General features: G+C 39.8%; 1 protein-coding gene across 11 annotated transcripts in view; it reads left to right on the forward strand.

Annotated features, from left to right (window-relative positions):
* The window catches only part of NEO1 (neogenin 1), a 360,380-nt gene that overhangs the window by 312,930 nt on the left and 30,835 nt on the right, over positions 1-16,615 (forward strand). For 10 of the 11 annotated variants that reach the window (XM_033919940.1, XM_033919941.1, XM_033919937.1 and 7 more), the window contains exons 19-21: positions 5,029-5,136; positions 7,186-7,380; positions 15,843-15,899. In XM_033919940.1, the coding sequence (XP_033775831.1) occupies positions 5,029-5,136; positions 7,186-7,380; positions 15,843-15,899 (360 nt within the window). The remainder of the gene's footprint in view (positions 1-5,028; positions 5,137-7,185; positions 7,381-15,842; positions 15,900-16,615) is intronic. The other variant, XM_033919931.1, reaches the window with a different exon arrangement.

Genomic DNA, 16,615 nt, shown 5'->3' on the forward strand with positions numbered 1-16,615 from the left:
CGAATGGGGAGGAGGAAGTGTACATGGGCAGAGAGATGGCAGATGAAGTTCAATGTTGAGAAGTGTAAAGTATTGCAAGTGGGAATCAGAAACCCGAGGCACAGCTATACGATGGGAGGGATGTTATTGAATGAGAGTACCCAAGAAAGGGACTTGGGGGTAATGGTGGACATGACAATGAAGCCGACGGCACAGTGCGCAGCGGCCGCTAAGAGAGCGAATAGAATGCTGGGTATAATCAAGAAGGGTATTACAACAAGAACGAAAGAAGTTATCCTGCCGCTGTACCGGGCAATGGTGCGTCCGCATCTTGAGTACTGCGTCCAGTATTGGTCACCATACCTTAAGAAGGATATGGTGTTACTCGAGAGAGTTCAGAGGAGAGCGACACGACTGATTAAGGGGATGGAAAGCCTTTCATACGCTGAGAGATTGGAGAAACTGGGTCTCTTTTCCCTGGAGAAGAGAAGACTTAGAGGGGATATGATAGAGACTTACAAGATCATGAAGGGCATAGAGAGAGTAGAGAGGGACAGATTCTTCAAACTTTCAGAAAATAAAAAAACAAGAGAGCATTCGGAAAAGTTGAAAGGGGACAGATTCGAAACGAATGCTAGGAAGTTCTTCTTTACCCAACGTGTGGTGGACACCTGGAATGCACTTCCAGAGGACATTATAGGGCAGCGAACGGTACTGGGGTTTAAGAAAGGATTGGCCTATTTCCTGCTGGAAAAAGGGATAGAGGGGTATAGATAAAAGATTACTGCACAGGTCCTGGACCTGATGGGCCGCCGCGTGAGCGGACTGCTGGGCGCGATGGACCTCAGGTCTGACCCAGCGGAGGCATTTCTTATGTTCTTACATGCATTTTAACAACTTTGAAGTTTAGTGCCATCTGCAAATTTAATCACCTTACTCGTCGTTCCAATTTCCAGATCATTTATAAATAGCAATTGTCCCAGTACAGATCCCTGCAGCACTCCACTGTTTACTCTCCTCCATTGATAAAAATGACCATTTAACCCTACCCTCTGTTTTCTATCCGATAACCAATTCCTAATCCACAACTGAACTTTGCTACATATTGATGACTCTTTAATTTTCTCATGAGGAACTTTGTCAAATGCTTTCTGAAAATCTAGATACACTGTATCAACTGGCTCATCTTTATCCACATGTTTACTCACACCTTCAAAGAAGTCAAGCAAATTGGTGAAACAAGATCTCTCTCTGCTGAATCCATGTTAACTCTGTCTCATTAAAACATGTTTGTCTATGTGTTCCACAATTTTATTTTTTATAATTGTTTCCACCATTTTGCCTGGTACTGAAGTCAGGCTTACCCATCTGTAATTCCTCAGATCTCCCCTGGAACCCTTTTAAAAAAAGTGGCGTAACATTGGCCACCCTCCAATCTTCATGGTACTACAGACAATTTTAGTGATAGGTTACAGATCACTAACAGCAAGTCTGCAATTTCATGTTTGAGTTCTTTTAGTACCCTGTGATGTATACCATCTGGTCCAGGCAATTTATCACTTTTTAACTTGTTGTTTTGGCTTAGTGCATCTTCCAGATTCACCGAGATTTCTTTCAGTTCCCTTAAAAACCTTTTCCGGTTCAGCGTCAAGATCGAAGCAAAGAATTCATTCAGTTTCTTCGCTATGGCCTTATCCTCCCTGAGCACCCCTTTTGCTCCTTGATCATCCAACGGTATCACAGATTCCCTCACAGTTTTTCTGTTTCTGATGTACCTAAAAAAATTGTTACGAGTTTTTGCCTCTTTTGCAAGTTTCTCTTCATATTCTTTCTTAGCTTTCTTTATCAATTCTTTGCATCTAACTTGCCAGGGCTTGTGTCTCTTCTTATTTTCTTCATTCGGATCCTTTTTTCCATTCTTTAAAGGATGTTTTTTTGACTCTATTAGCCTCTTTCACTTCACCTTTTAACCATGCCAGCTCTCGTTTTCTCTTTTTTCCACCTTTGCTGATACATGAAACACATCTGGTTTGGGTTTCCACGATGGTATTTTTTAAATAACATCCACACCTGGTTTACAATCCTAACCTTTGCATCTGATCCTTTTAGCTTCTTTTTAATCATTTTCTTCATTTTATCATAGTTACTGTTTTGAAAATTAAATGCTGCTACAGTAGCTTTCTTTTGTGTTGTTACTCCCAATAGCTCAAATTTGATCACGTTATGATCACTGTTTCCCAGCAGACTTAACACAGTTAACTCCTGCACTATTCCTTGCATTCCACTAAGGACCAAATCTAAAATAGCTCCCCCTCTTGTTGGTTCATGGACCAGTTGCTCCAAGAAGCATTCCCTGATGTAACATTTAGCCAGTCCATGTTGGGGTAAGGATAACCCACTGGGACATCCCATTGTGTTTGCACATGGGTCCCTGTTAGAATGAGTGTGCAAATATGTGGATATACATTTGAGACCTCGTATTCAGCAAGTTCGTGCCCTCTTGATTCTAAACATTTTTTGCAGTTATTGCAGGCATGGGATATAGCATATCTGCAGGTCACCTATATGATCACGATGGATGTAACATCCTTGTATACCTCTATACCCCAGGAAGAGGCGTTAACAGTGATACAAGCCTCTTTAGAGTGTAGAACCAGACCTCTTGGTGGCTTTAAGTAAAATTGCCATGACACAATTATTTTTTCTTTGATGACACTTATAAACAATGTTCAGGTGTTGCAATTGGTGCTTCTTTTGCTCCTAAAGTGGCAAACCTCTTCATGGGACAAATGGGTGTTTCCCTCTGAGTATTTTTCTATGATGGTATGCTGAGTCTAATACATTGATGATGTTTTCTGCTTGTGGAAAGAGACCTTAGCAGAATTTCAGGAAATTTTGATTTACATCAGTGCTCGCCATCCTAAAATACAGTTTACTGCACATTGGGATCAGCATACAATTTCATTTTTGGATGTGTGGGTGACTAAAGATCGTGAGAGTTTTAAAACCACTGTGTTTTCAAAACCCATGGACAGGAATACGCTGTTGGCATTCACAAGTATGCACCCATACTGCTTGAAAGTAGAACTTCAAAAAGCCATACAGCCACATTTGACATTGTTAAAAATACATCCATGTTTGAAAGATGTGAAGATCTTGTTTTCCTTTGAGTGTAACCAAAGCCTGGGAAATCTGCTTATCCCTAATGTACCTTGGTCACAAAGAATATTGAGTGAAGGTAGTTTGCATGATCATAGGGCTTGTGGACATTGTTCAGTGTGTGCCAACATGATAGAGACAGATGTATTTTTTACCATCCAGTAACAAGACAAAGAAACTTCATGCACTTCCAGCGTGGTGATTTACCTGGTCTGATGCCCGTGCCCCTTACTTTATATGGGGCAGACTTCGAGTATGTTAAGGCTATTACAAGTATGGTTTCCATTCTGCTGGGTCTTTCCATCGGAACTCCTATGAGACTGGCGTATTTTGCAACACTGATCATACAAGATCAGGACACATTAGTCCTCATAACTTGGATGTTGAGAAATCCACACTAGCTTCTCTGAACTTATCTGACAAATCTTGCTGACTGCCAGAAGGAATTCTACTAAATGGGCATATGGATTTAAATGAAAGAGATTTGCCATCTGGTGTGTGGGCAAGGCCCTAGATCCTTTTACCAGCTTCACATAAAAACTGCTTGAATACCTTTTACTTTTATTAGAGGCAAGTCTCAAAACCATCTCGGTTAGCATACACCTGAGAGCATTTGGTCCTTATCTTTGACTGGCAGAAGGTAAACTCATCGCTATACAGTCCTCAGTTGTTGGCTAGCAAACTGCATTTCCTTCACTTATGCCTAGATTGGGCTGATTTTAGAGGATCATGTCACAGCTCATAATGCCAGAGCTATGGCTGTATCAGTAGCCCACTTGAGATTAGCTATCATAGAGAAGATTTGCAGGGCTGCAACATAGATATCCATCCATACTTTCACATCCAGCTATTGCTTGAAATACAGAACTTCTCTCGCAGCAATAGACTTGGGTCAGACAGTCCTCCAGAATCTTTTTGGGGTTTAAAATCTAGCTCCATCTCCCACAGGGCCTTCTCTTTCATTTCCAGAACAGTTGACATCAAAAATATTATTGACTGCTTGTTGCAGCACCATTTCTATGTTATTCCCCCCCCCTTTTTTTTTTTTTCTGTTGATGGCATGTTCTCAAAATAAAATTTGTTTCTTGTAGTAGGTGTTCTTTGAGGACAAGAAGACTTGAATTCTCATAACCTTCCTACCTCCCAAAGGAATTATATTCCTCTGGCTTGTAATAGACTAGAAGGTCCCTAATGACATAGCAGACAGGAACAAGCATACGTACAGCGAGCCTATCCAAAAGCTTCTAGAAAAAAGTTGTTTTCTGCACCAGGCTCCATTGGTGATGCCACCCATATGTGAGGATTTAAGTCATGTTGTCATTACGAGAACAATGACAACAGGTTAATATTTTCTTTTCACTTAGAGCCATAAATATTTGAACATTCTATAAATTCCAGTATTTTTAGTGCTTAAGCATCAAAAATGGCTTTAGAGCAGGCATTGCTTTTAACAAATAAGTCTCACAGACAAACTTAAGTGAGGTATTTACTGGCTTCATACTGTAGTTGTAAACTGAAACGGAAAACAGACTTCCTTTACTATTGTAAACTAGGAGGAATAGATTTATTTAAAAATAAAAGCTTGTATAATATGTAATGATATGGGCCATGTGGCATGCTTTAAATCAGTGGTTCTCAATTCTTTTCCTGGCTGCTTACCTAACAGTCTAATTTTAAGGATATATATAAGGAATATGCATGAGATTTAAGTATATGCAGTATCCTCATATTTCAAATTTTAGGTATGCTTTCAGGATGTTTGAGAATGAATGTTTTAAACAAGTGATAAACATACTGTAGGTTTAAAGAATATGCAGATTCAGGTTGTTTCTATACAGAAACAAAAAAGAAAAATACACAGATTTATATTGGGAATGTTGTTCTCTACAGTTCCTACTTCTCCTCCAAAAGATGTAACTGTGGTAAGCAAAGAGGGAAAACCACGTACCATAATTATAAATTGGCAACCTCCATCTGAAGCTAATGGCAAAATTACAGGTGAGTGTCTTTGTGATAGTTGGCTGTTGATGTTGAACTCTTCACTGAAGGTAGCCTTGTTGTCCAGGAAACAGTACCAAAAGATATCACGGCATCTGAGAAGTGTTCATACACTTATGTAAAAAAATCAAGATGACCCTCGAGGACTCACTTTGCCTGAAACACAAAAGGGAAAATCTGAACTCTGCAACGAAGAAAAGTATTCAATGTATTTGACATATTAAAAAATAGAATGCCAGTGTTTTCAGAAGAGTAGTGTTGCTAGAGCTGTACTCCAATTGTAATTCTAAAAATTGGATCAACTTCTGACTTTCTTGTTTGCTGTTTTCTGACACTTTTAGATTTTCCACAAGGCCCTTAGCCAGTGGGATGTAGTAGCTTTTAACAAATGGTGGCATTTCTTTATCCAAAGAGCATATTATCTTGCATGGATACCAAGTAAATAACTCCCTTGCTGGTATAAGTAGAGATCTGAGGAACGTAGATGCAGGTTTTTCCTCTTACTGGTGTGTCTCTCTTTGAGCAGACAGAACAATAATAATATTGTGTATCAAAGAGTGTAGGTTTTCAGGGACTACTTTTTAACAGGATGCCTATGTTGACATGTCCTGAGAAGAACCTGTTTTACAAAAGCAGCATAGATGCCTATGTGCTTTTATAAAATAGCCCTATATACAAATGCTCCTACAAAAATCTACACCTGCTCTGAAAGCTTCAGTGTTTGTGAATTTTGGGGGGCAGACGTATAACAAAGCACACATTAGGAGTCTATAAAGGAATGTGTGCACCTGTGTTTCCTTATAGAACACTAACATAGGTATTACATATCTAACATTTAGGCATGATCACTTACGACAGTTATAGAGCTAGTGTAAGTGCTCATGCACACTATGTAAATTAAGCAGGTATTTGCAAAGGTTTAAGTACCTGGGACAATGAGGGGATTAAGGGCTAGATTCACTAAGCAAACTGATCGTGTACCGCTTGGTTTGCGCTCAATTTCCGACCCCGGCTCGATTCACTAACCACCCTCCAGACCTCATCCGCACCGTATGCGATCAGCGCATGCAAATGAGTAAAAATGCATGTAAATTTCTTAACGCGTCAATTCATGAAACCATTTCCTCCAAACCGACTGGCCTTTCCATGCCAGAAAGTTATGACTGCTGAGGACCAGTTGTTTTCATCCTCGCCGGCTATTTCTGCCTAGCAACTGACACGTGCATGTTTAAGAACCCCATCAAAAATATATATCTACCCCTCCAAAAATCATAAATATATCAAAACTTTTAAATATATGTAAACCTTCATGTACATAAGCGTTAGAAATATTTTTTTTTTCTTTTTTGGAATGCGCATAGCAAGCGCGGGAGTGAATCTCGTATTTGTAATGCGCATTGCGAGAAAACCGCGGATTAACCCTGTGCTGTCCTTGCGCATTGTACATTTCAAATATCAATTCCAAATAACCCAAAAAAACCCCAAAAATCAAATAAAACTTTTATGGGCCAGCTACCCCTTCCCCCTTCCTTGCGGTAGGTGCATTCGGAGACTGTTAATGATGTCCGCGATTAAACCACGCCCCATTTCTACGCAGTGAATTCCTAAATAGCTAGCGCATGCATTATGAGCTTCTAAACTAACCAGGATACAGTGCGCACGCGCGTTGATCGATGTTTCAGCACTAATAGCGGCGTGTTTACGATTGTATCATTTGCATGGACAAGCTGTACTGAATCGATCGGCTGCAATGACTCAGAAACGGATAGGATACGAATAGGATAGATTTAGGGACTTTAGTGAATCCTGCCCTAAGTGACTTGCCCAGGATCACAAGGAAAGCAGCGAAGGATTTGAACCCACCACTTCATTGTGCTGAGGCTATAGCTCTAACCACTATACCACACACTCCTCTTCAGACTACTCAAACAAGGACTCTTGGCTTTTAATGAGTCCTGGTCCTAAATATTTGGGCTTCCACTACCATCACCTACTCTAGTTACCATCAAGTTTGAGTACTGTCGCTCTAATTTTTTATCTTGTGGACAGGTTACATCATTTACTACAGCACGGATGTGAATGCTGAACTTCATGACTGGGTCATTGAACCTGTGATGGGAAACCGACTAACACATCAAATTCAAGAACTAACCAGTGACACACCATACTTCTTCAAGATTCAGGCTCGTAATTCCAAGGGCATGGGGCCTATGTCAGAAGCAGTGCAGTTCCGGACCCCTAAAGGTAGGTGGCACTTAACACCTATCAAAAATATATTTCTCTGCTGTGAATTAATTAGAGACTACATTTTTGAAAACTAAGAGGTGTGGTATGGGCATTGTCTAAAGCTTTTGTGACACTGCATTTGGCACTGTCCATACCCACATATGAGAATATATATATTTATGGTTTACTATAATTGAAAATGTAGGCCTCAGCGGTTTACAATCTAAAATACACAGGCAATGAAAAAGACTCCAATAATTTGATAGGAAAGAACCACCAGTCGCACAGATACTAACAGACACACTGAGGGCAGTGGGCTAGATCACTTATCCCTGCCTAAAATTAAGGAGGAAAAGCTTGTTCAAACAGCCAAGACTTTAGGAGAGTTTTGAAGTTGCATAGAGATTCCTTGGAATATATAGCCAATGATATGCTTTTCCAGAATGAAGCAGCTCTGAAAAAGAAGGTGCTGCTGGGCTTTGTGAGTCTCAGGCAAAATTGGTGATCATTTATTGAACTAAGAATCCGGGCAGATGAATTAGGGTATAGTCATAGAAGAAATATAATCTGGAGAGTCCTGACAAAAGGCTTTAAATGCAGGTAAAAGCATTTTAAATTGAACTTGCTATGCCTGCTGTCCTTGAAGAACACCTGCTACAGGTAAGTATCTTTGCTTTTCCTGCTGGATTTATACGTTTGCCACTTGTTCCTCATCTGATTATTTAATTCCTTGAAATTTTTCTCTTCCTTTGCAAATTCTATAGCTTCCCTTTTGGGACTGGTGGAGTCTTTCTCAATTCTTTTGTTGGAACGTTTGTCCAAGTTTAATGATGAAAATGAATTCTGGAAATTTTCTTTCATATTTAAACACCTTTTGTTTATTTGGATTTTATGATAAAAGTAAGACTAGAGGCCACATACTTTGGTTCTTATAAATGATCTTGTGGTTATAGAGAAGTTTTATCGTGTTCAAGGTCTTTGAGGGCAGTCTGCAATTCAAAAGCTGCATGAGAGTGTAGGAATTGCTGGCCGATTAATGACCTATATCTTATTCTGTGATAATGCATTCTTCAATATCAATATCGGGATCATTTTTCTATTGCATGAGATAGACACAGATGATCCCTAAATAGCAAAACTTAAATGATTTCTGGGCTGTTGATAAGGTGTTATGAGCTGAAGTAGGGCAACTCCAGCAGTGGGGAAGTAAGACCTATGCCAGACTGACTTCTGTTATCTTCGTCTCATATATGGTAAGATGGATCAGGATGGGCTGAAGTGGGTTTTGATACCAATTCCAATATCTTTATCTTTATTAACATTTGATTTACCACTCAAGTGGCCTAACAAGACATTCAGAATATATCTAAAAGGTGATTTTAACATGCCAGAAGTTGATTAGGGGTATATTGCGGGGTCTTCTAGAAGTAGGGAGATCCTGGATTCTCTACAAAAGGAACTGTTCCAGCAGTTGGTAATGGAACCCACATGAGATGGGGTCATACTGGACTTAGTGCTTTCAAACGGGGAAAGTGTTTCTGATGTTACAGTGGGTGATCATCCAGCATCCAGTGATCACTGCATGGTACAGTTTAATATTGAGACGGGTATAGAGAGTTCATTCAAAAGTAAAGGTTCTAGACTTTAAAAAAATGAACTTTGTTTGGATGGGGGATTGTGCCAAGGAATTGTCTGGATAGGAACATCTGGAAGGAGTAGAAATGCAATGGGCAAAACTGAAAGGAATTATTGTAAGGGTGACAGACTTTGTTGTGAGGCAAGTAAATAAAAGTAAGAGAAAATGAAAGCCACTTTAGTTCTTAAAAGTAGTAACTGAGAAGGTAAGGAATAAGAGGTTAGCTTTCATAACCTACAAGGATAAAGCAAAAAGGTTGCACTGGCGTTATGGACCATTCTGAATACTTAAAAGGCTTTCTGAAATTAGATGGCCAAAAAAAATGTCCTTTTATAAACTAGTTGAGCATATTCTGATCATGGCCATGCTATTTAGGTGTGAAACTGGACCGTCTTTGAAGAATGACTTGAAAATTTACATACCTGGCAGGGGGAGAGTGAGTTATAGAAAACAGACCTGGATATCATCTGGACTTCCATGAGTGGTCCCTAGATCAGTATATGTTGAAAACATATTTATTTAAGAAATTTATATACCATATAATACCTACACGGTTTACATAAAAACATACTTAAAAATTGAACATTACATAGATGTTCATTGAAAAGAAGAAAAAACACCTAGCTCTTCAAAGCCACTGCACACAATTCAAAATATCTATCACATTAAAACATTTACAGGGATTTAAATTTCCACATTCTCGTATCGCATGAAAGCATTTATGAATAATTGCGTTTTCAACAGTTTCTTGAAACCCAGTCTAACTACATATAAATGCAGAGCTCCTGGTAAAGCATTCCAAAACTTTGCAACCCCCACTGACAACATAGCGTCACCAATCCAGGAGTGAGAAATTATCATTCTACCACCCAAACACAGTTTCATACTATTTTCTGATCTCAAACACTTGGGATGATAAATTTTGAAAAATCCTTGCAAAATGGTAAGCAATACATGGTACTATTGACAAAATCTTATAATGTACTTTTTGTTGGATTGGCAACCAGTGTAGCTGCTTTAAAACTGGTGTTATGCATGCCATTCTTGAGTAGGGTACTTGGATAATATCAGTACATCACATCTTTGAACTGTATGAGGAAGGTATGATTTTTCTGCTCCAGGTGGTCAGAATATAGGCCTTGATTAGACACCCTTTCCCTTTTGGGGGGAGAATGCTTCTGTACTAATTTTAGTGGCAAAAACTTTAATAAAAACTTCCAAAGGGTAGCCATGTTAGTCTGGCATGAGATAAATGACAGGCAAATGGTAACTTATAGACTAATCAATTTGTGGAGGCATGAGCTTTCGAGGACCAAATACGTCTGATGAAGTGGATTCTATGTCTTAAAAAGTTCATGCTTCAATAATTGGTTAGTCTGAGGTGCCACATCTTTCTTTCTTTTTTCAAAACTACAATAATACTTAGAAAAGATGAGGTCTGATATTGGGCCAACCAAGGGTGACACATGAAGGGGTTTTAGGGCTATGTGCCGAAACTCATCACGGGGCCTCATTGGCATGTCAGGAGAAAAGCGGCAACATTTGGAAAAAAAAATTGTTCTCCTCCCAATTTCTGTTTAGTTGCTTTGAATGTGGTAGTGTAACTACAACAAGGTGGTATACAAGTCCTTATCCCCTAATATTGCCTTATGTGGCTTCTGTCTTCATGAACACCTATTACAGGTAGGCAGCTTTGCTTTTTGTTTTTTTATTGCGGCTCTCTATTTCTCATCAAGATGATCTCCAACTTTGTGATCTTTCTTTTTCTCTTTCTGTTATGCTTTCCCTGGTAGCTGTATCTTCAGATAAAATGCCCAACGATCAAGGTAAATAAGCCAATATGCTTTTGCTTTTCTTTTGTCTTTCCCAAATATAGCATCAGTAGTTAAATATGTAATTAAATCTCCCTCTTTCAGAGTTTATAATAGCAGAGACTGCACACTGTGATCCTGTTTTATTGCTAAGACTATAAATCTTGAATTACAGTGTCAGACTGTGCCCCATTTGAAGCTCGATTGCATTAGTGAACTGCACAGATACGCTACTATCTTCCAAAGAAAGTTGAACAAAGAGAACAGTGATTTTATTCCTAATGTATAAACATGCTCATTTAATAAACAATTAGTGTACAATCATCCTTAGCCAGATCTGATTCCTGTTTTCTGCTCTCTTTGTTTACTACTTGTTATCCTGCTGTGTAGCAAAAAGGGCCTTCATAGGAAGAAGATACATTTTTCTTCATCACTTTCCAGCATTTAATTAATATTACAGAGGCAGCACTTGTCTTTCATGCTGTCGTGTTGGAGAAAGCATGGGTAGAGGTTGGGCAAAAGCTATAAAGACTTCGTTGCATATAGCTGATCAAGCTGCATTCTGTTCCTTTTACCACAGGATGGCGCTGTGGGGATGAGAGAGAAAATGATTAGTGTAGTTTGATATTAACCTATAGAGTGCCACTACAATGAAAGAGGGAAGCATGGGGCAACTGGAGTATGGTCTGTTGGAGAGAACTTGCCTGCAGAGCGTGGCTGCCCCCATCCTGCTTAAAAAGGAGAGATCCTATGCCAGAGCAGGTCTGCTTCCTCTTCCCTACAGATTCTTGGGCCCACAGAAGACAGCACTTTCTATTTTAGAAGATTACTACATCTACAACATAAAACAATAGAAAAGAAGCAGTGGGAAATCCTGCTGTAACAGTTCAGAAAGTTGAAATACAGCAATCCAATAGTTTTTTGGTTGTTTTTTTTTAACATCCATTCTTTTTAATTTCTTTAGTTTCAAAATTCCAAACTAAATAACTTATTTTCATATTAAAACTAGCCACAAACAAAATTACCACAAAATTAGAAGTGATATGGTTTTTAACAACATTAAAAGAACCATCCTGAGAACAGGACCGTCCCAATTCAGAAATATGCCCCATGCAACACATCCCCTTAAGCTACTATCCCGGCTACTGAGTCACAGCCAAGCTGGAAAGGCAACGGACATGACTCAATTTGGAGCCCCTGTCTCCCTCGCACCATGTATGACCACACTGTCTCCACATAGCTTGCTATGGCCCTGCCTGAGAATCGGAGAAAACACAGGCCTTATGGAGGCTGAGCTCAGGAAGCTTTAATATTAGGGAAGAGAGAGGAAGAGGAAGGCCACAGAAACTGCTTCTTTGCAAACTTTTAAACACAGCCAATGAAAACTTATTTTCTCTCTGACACAGAAACTAGGATGCAACTCCAGTTGTTGTATACATCTAAGCAATTAACTGTACAGTATAATCAGTAAAATTTGGTAGAATTCTGGTTTTTTCATGCTTTATTACACATGCCTAACAGAGAGAGAACTTGTGTTGTTTTCCTTCATCCACCCATCTTAAGTGCAAAGGATGCTGGAACTGAATGAAGCAATCTATTTCCACTGCTCCACTTCCTCTCTGCCACAGTCTATCAAATGAAAGGGACACAAAGATCTTTCTCCTCACCTCCCTACTCATCAAAGAGAGCAATCCACCTGCCCCACTTCCTTCAAATCTGAAAGGAATCCCTTATATCATTACTTCAAGAAAGAAGAATGAGGGAAGTGGTACCACTTCTTTCACCATAGAGAGAGGCTGTTGACAATTGCAACAGTATCTGTGCAAGACTGGCTTTCCTGCACTTGCTGATGTAAAATCCAAGTACAGATTCTGACTGAGGAATTGAAACTGACCTCAGTAAATATGACGGTGCTCAATGCTTCAGTATACTATGTGCCTCCAAACAGATCTGAAAAGAAAAGGTATCATTCCTTGCTTACCTGGCTATCCTTAGGCAAGTGGTGACTACCTAAGATACTGCTGTACAGATGACTACAGTGCCTATGAAAGACACCACTACAGATAACTTCATTGTTTCCAGTTTTCTGAAGGACACTCTTCCAGTCAGGCTTTCAGGATTGCCACAATGAATACATACGTTTGACATGGATGACATGCACTGGATTTCCAGTGTATGCAAATCTGTCTTAAACAGATGTTACCTAATCACTCTAGTTTTCAGGATACTTGTAGGAAATGTTGCAAAACAAGGCCCTAGGTCAGCAGCACACCTTCTTTTAGAAAAACAGAGCAAACAGGACTGCTATAGATCCTTACACAGAAATCTACACCTGAATTAGAGAGCTGCACGGGAATGAGGACAACGGGAATCCCGCAGAACCTGAAGGTTCCCCCTTCGGGTTGCGGGGATCCCGTGGGGACGCCCCCTCGGGTTGCAGGGATCCCGTGGGGATGCTCCTTCGTGGTCTCAGGGATCCTGCGGGGTTGGAGGCAGCTCGAGCCGAGAGGCTCATCTTTATTTCCTGCCTGCAGCACCGCCACATGACCCGGAAGTCTTCCCCCGATGTCAGAGCCGATGTCGGAGGGAAGGCTTCGTGTCAGTCACATTTAGCGTCTGGATCCCGTGTGGCAGGCGACTGGACCTGGATCTCTATCGAGGTGGGTTGATAAGGGCCGGGTTCTGCTGCTGGTGAGCATGTGTGGGTGGGGGAGGGGGTTTGCATTACTTTTCTATAGCTTTCCCCCCTTCCTGCTCTAGTGATTCTCGTTGGAGCACAACAGGTGCAAAGCAGAGATTCAGGAACCACATGAGGGATGGATGGGGGGGGGGAGGCGAGGTTGCCACAGACAAGTGCCACAGACAGGGAAGAGGAGGATGCTTAACGGGAAAAGTACGAGAAACGCAGAGCTTAACCATAACCATATTACCCATCCCCAGGACCGTAGTAAGCTCTGCGCAGCCGCACAGGGCACAAGGGAAGCTAGCTGGGGCACGTCAAAGGGAGGTGTGCCATCTCATGCAGGGCAAGTGTCAGACTTGCGATTTCCCAGTTCCTCGGGGGTTAAACTGGGCATGGTGGTGGAAGGGCCGAAGCCCTACTGACAAGTAATGCTTCTGCGTGCAACTAAGCATGGGTCTTTGTATCGCGGGTGACAAGAATGAAACTGAGAGAAGGGAATCAAAGTACAAGGCCTAGACATGTACAACGAAGGTTTAACAAAAATAGGAGAAAAGATCTCTTCACCCCACTTATTATCACTTTGCTTTATAGAATAGTAGTTTAACCCAGTGTATACATGCATATTTAGGTACAAGCATTTACGTCAGCCATTAAGCTGGTGTAAATGCTTGCACCTAAATTGGGGAGATCTATGGGTAACTTAAAATTCTACTCGGACTCCACCCGTGCGAATGCCTACCTACGAAGAACATGCATTGAAGATAGATTTGTACTTGCAGAATAACACGTAACTGGATTCTGTGCTTAAGTGATTGCATATCCACATAAATGACTAGAATATTAGCATTGCCCACATAGTTGCCATCTAAATCTGGGCTGCTGCTTATAGAATTACCCCCTTGATGACCTGGTATTCAAAATGAAAAGGGGGCAGTTATGTAATGAGCACCTGATGCTGACTGCTGCTTGTCTTTTGCTTATCAGCCCTGTATTCTTAGGTTTCAAGTAGAATTTTTTTTTAATTACATTCTATATTAAACATCAAGTTAACAGCTTTTGTCCTTTTTTCTGATTAAAGTTTATCATAAAAGAAAGGCAAAATCAGAATTAGAGGATAAGAACATAAGAATAGCCTTACTGGGTCAGACCAATGGTCCATCAAGCGCAATCCAGGTCACTAATATATGGCCAATATTTTATACTATATGTTTTATTTTTTTAAGTGAAATCTGTTTTTATTAAGCAACAATCCATAACATATGCAAACAGCAGACAAAAGTATTGTTATTTGTGTCCCCCCCCCAACAAAAGAAAACAGGGCTCCCCACCCCCCAAGAGGAGTGGACATGTTTTATTTTTTTATTCCATTTTGTTAATTGCTGTTAAGTGTTTTTAACCTTTCATTATGGAAAGAAAATATAGTAATTCATCTTGATTAAAGAAAAAACAACTCATTGTTTCCTGTTCTATTTATGGAGAAGGTTTACTATGCTATGATGTATTTTCTGTGAAGGAAGTGATTAATTTATTTTAGCCCAGTTTTGTTAGAATAGGTTATTAGAAAGAAGGACCTCTATGTGTGTGACATCTATTGTTAGCATCGCTGATACTATTCATAATAAGTTTCTCGTTCTCCATTGTCTTATGGAGTTCCTTGCTGATCACAGAATAATACAGATACTGATCTGTTTTCTAACTTCCTTGTTACCTAGAGGGTATATTGGTTAATGTGAAAAGTTGGGTATCTATAATTATTTTAAGTGTATAATAATTAACTACTAGACGGGTCTTTATACTCACAACATGTTCATGAGGCAGAACCAAAACGCGAGCAGGTTATAAATGCAGGACAGATATGCAGGCAAGAGAATATGTAAAAGAGAGGGTGCAGGTGATGACAGTGGTCAGTGAGCTCCAGACAAGACCAAGTAGCACTGAATGTGAGTGGGCTAGTCCATCCTTAGGACAAAATGCTTAACTGGGCCAATCAGATAGTTGCTGGGTTTTATTCCTGACTATCTTAAGTGAAATGACAGCCACTACACTACCTATTTGTACTCCATAGAAAGCCTGAATGTGGCTTTCAGCGTGCTGGCTAGAAGAATCACCTCTAAAAAGGAAAAAAAAATTAGCATCTTGTTCTCCAGTTCTATACTGTTGTATCCAGAAGTACTGGCGCTGAATGATGATGTCATAGGCAAAGTTCAGCTAGCTCAGTTTCACCACATCCATGAACTACAAAGTTGTTATTTATCACTAATTATATGTTGATCTTGTGTGCAGTAGATGTCAGTTTGGTATTTTTAAACTCAGTCATAACTTGTTAATGCTCTTGTCATTTTTCTTTCAGCCCAAGTGTCGGGGAAAGGAATTCGTCCTCCGGATATGGGTGGAGCATCAACAGGTGGTAATTCTCCCTTTAAAGTTTATTGCAATTAGCATAGAAGGATACATGAAGAGTTTCCCCAGTTATCTCTTTTATAATGTGTGTAATTTGCTTTGTTATGTGAGGTGGAATATTAATAAAATCAAATTGGGATGGTCCTCAGATAACATCTGTTGTGATACTCTGATGTGCATAGCTTTTTTTCTGTTATCAGCATATACCATAGGTATATTTAATCAAAGTAACTCGCCTAATTGTTGCTTCTAAACCAGGTCTCATACTAGTTTGGTTTACCAATTAGTTGGAGTACAGTAAAGCTTTCAATTGGATTTTGCTTATTAGAATTTACCAAGGCAATGTCCATCAGCCAAAGCAACTAATAAACTGTGGAGTACTTTTAGGAAAACTTGCCAAGCTTTGACTTAAATTTGTTGTTAACCTTCCTTACAACTGATCTTCCTCCTGATTTTCTTAATTGCATATTTATGTGAAGGAGACCGCAGGAACCTGCACTGAAAAGTAACCAATCTTGCAAATTCCAGAGGGAAAAATTAATGAGAGCACGTATAAACATTTAGGAAAATTGTGCAACAAATCACAGATTTCACCCATATTCTCTAGTGGTTCTATCTAATATTAGGAAAGTGTTTTAAAAAAAATAAAAGGATATTAGATGATTCATTGAGAGATCTTTGTATTAAGCTGTGGTTAAAAAAGATGGCCTTAGTATGCCCTTA

Source organism: Geotrypetes seraphini, chromosome 14 (assembly GCF_902459505.1).
Source record: "Geotrypetes seraphini chromosome 14, aGeoSer1.1, whole genome shotgun sequence".
In the NCBI taxonomy this organism is placed as follows: domain Eukaryota; kingdom Metazoa; phylum Chordata; class Amphibia; order Gymnophiona; family Dermophiidae; genus Geotrypetes; species Geotrypetes seraphini.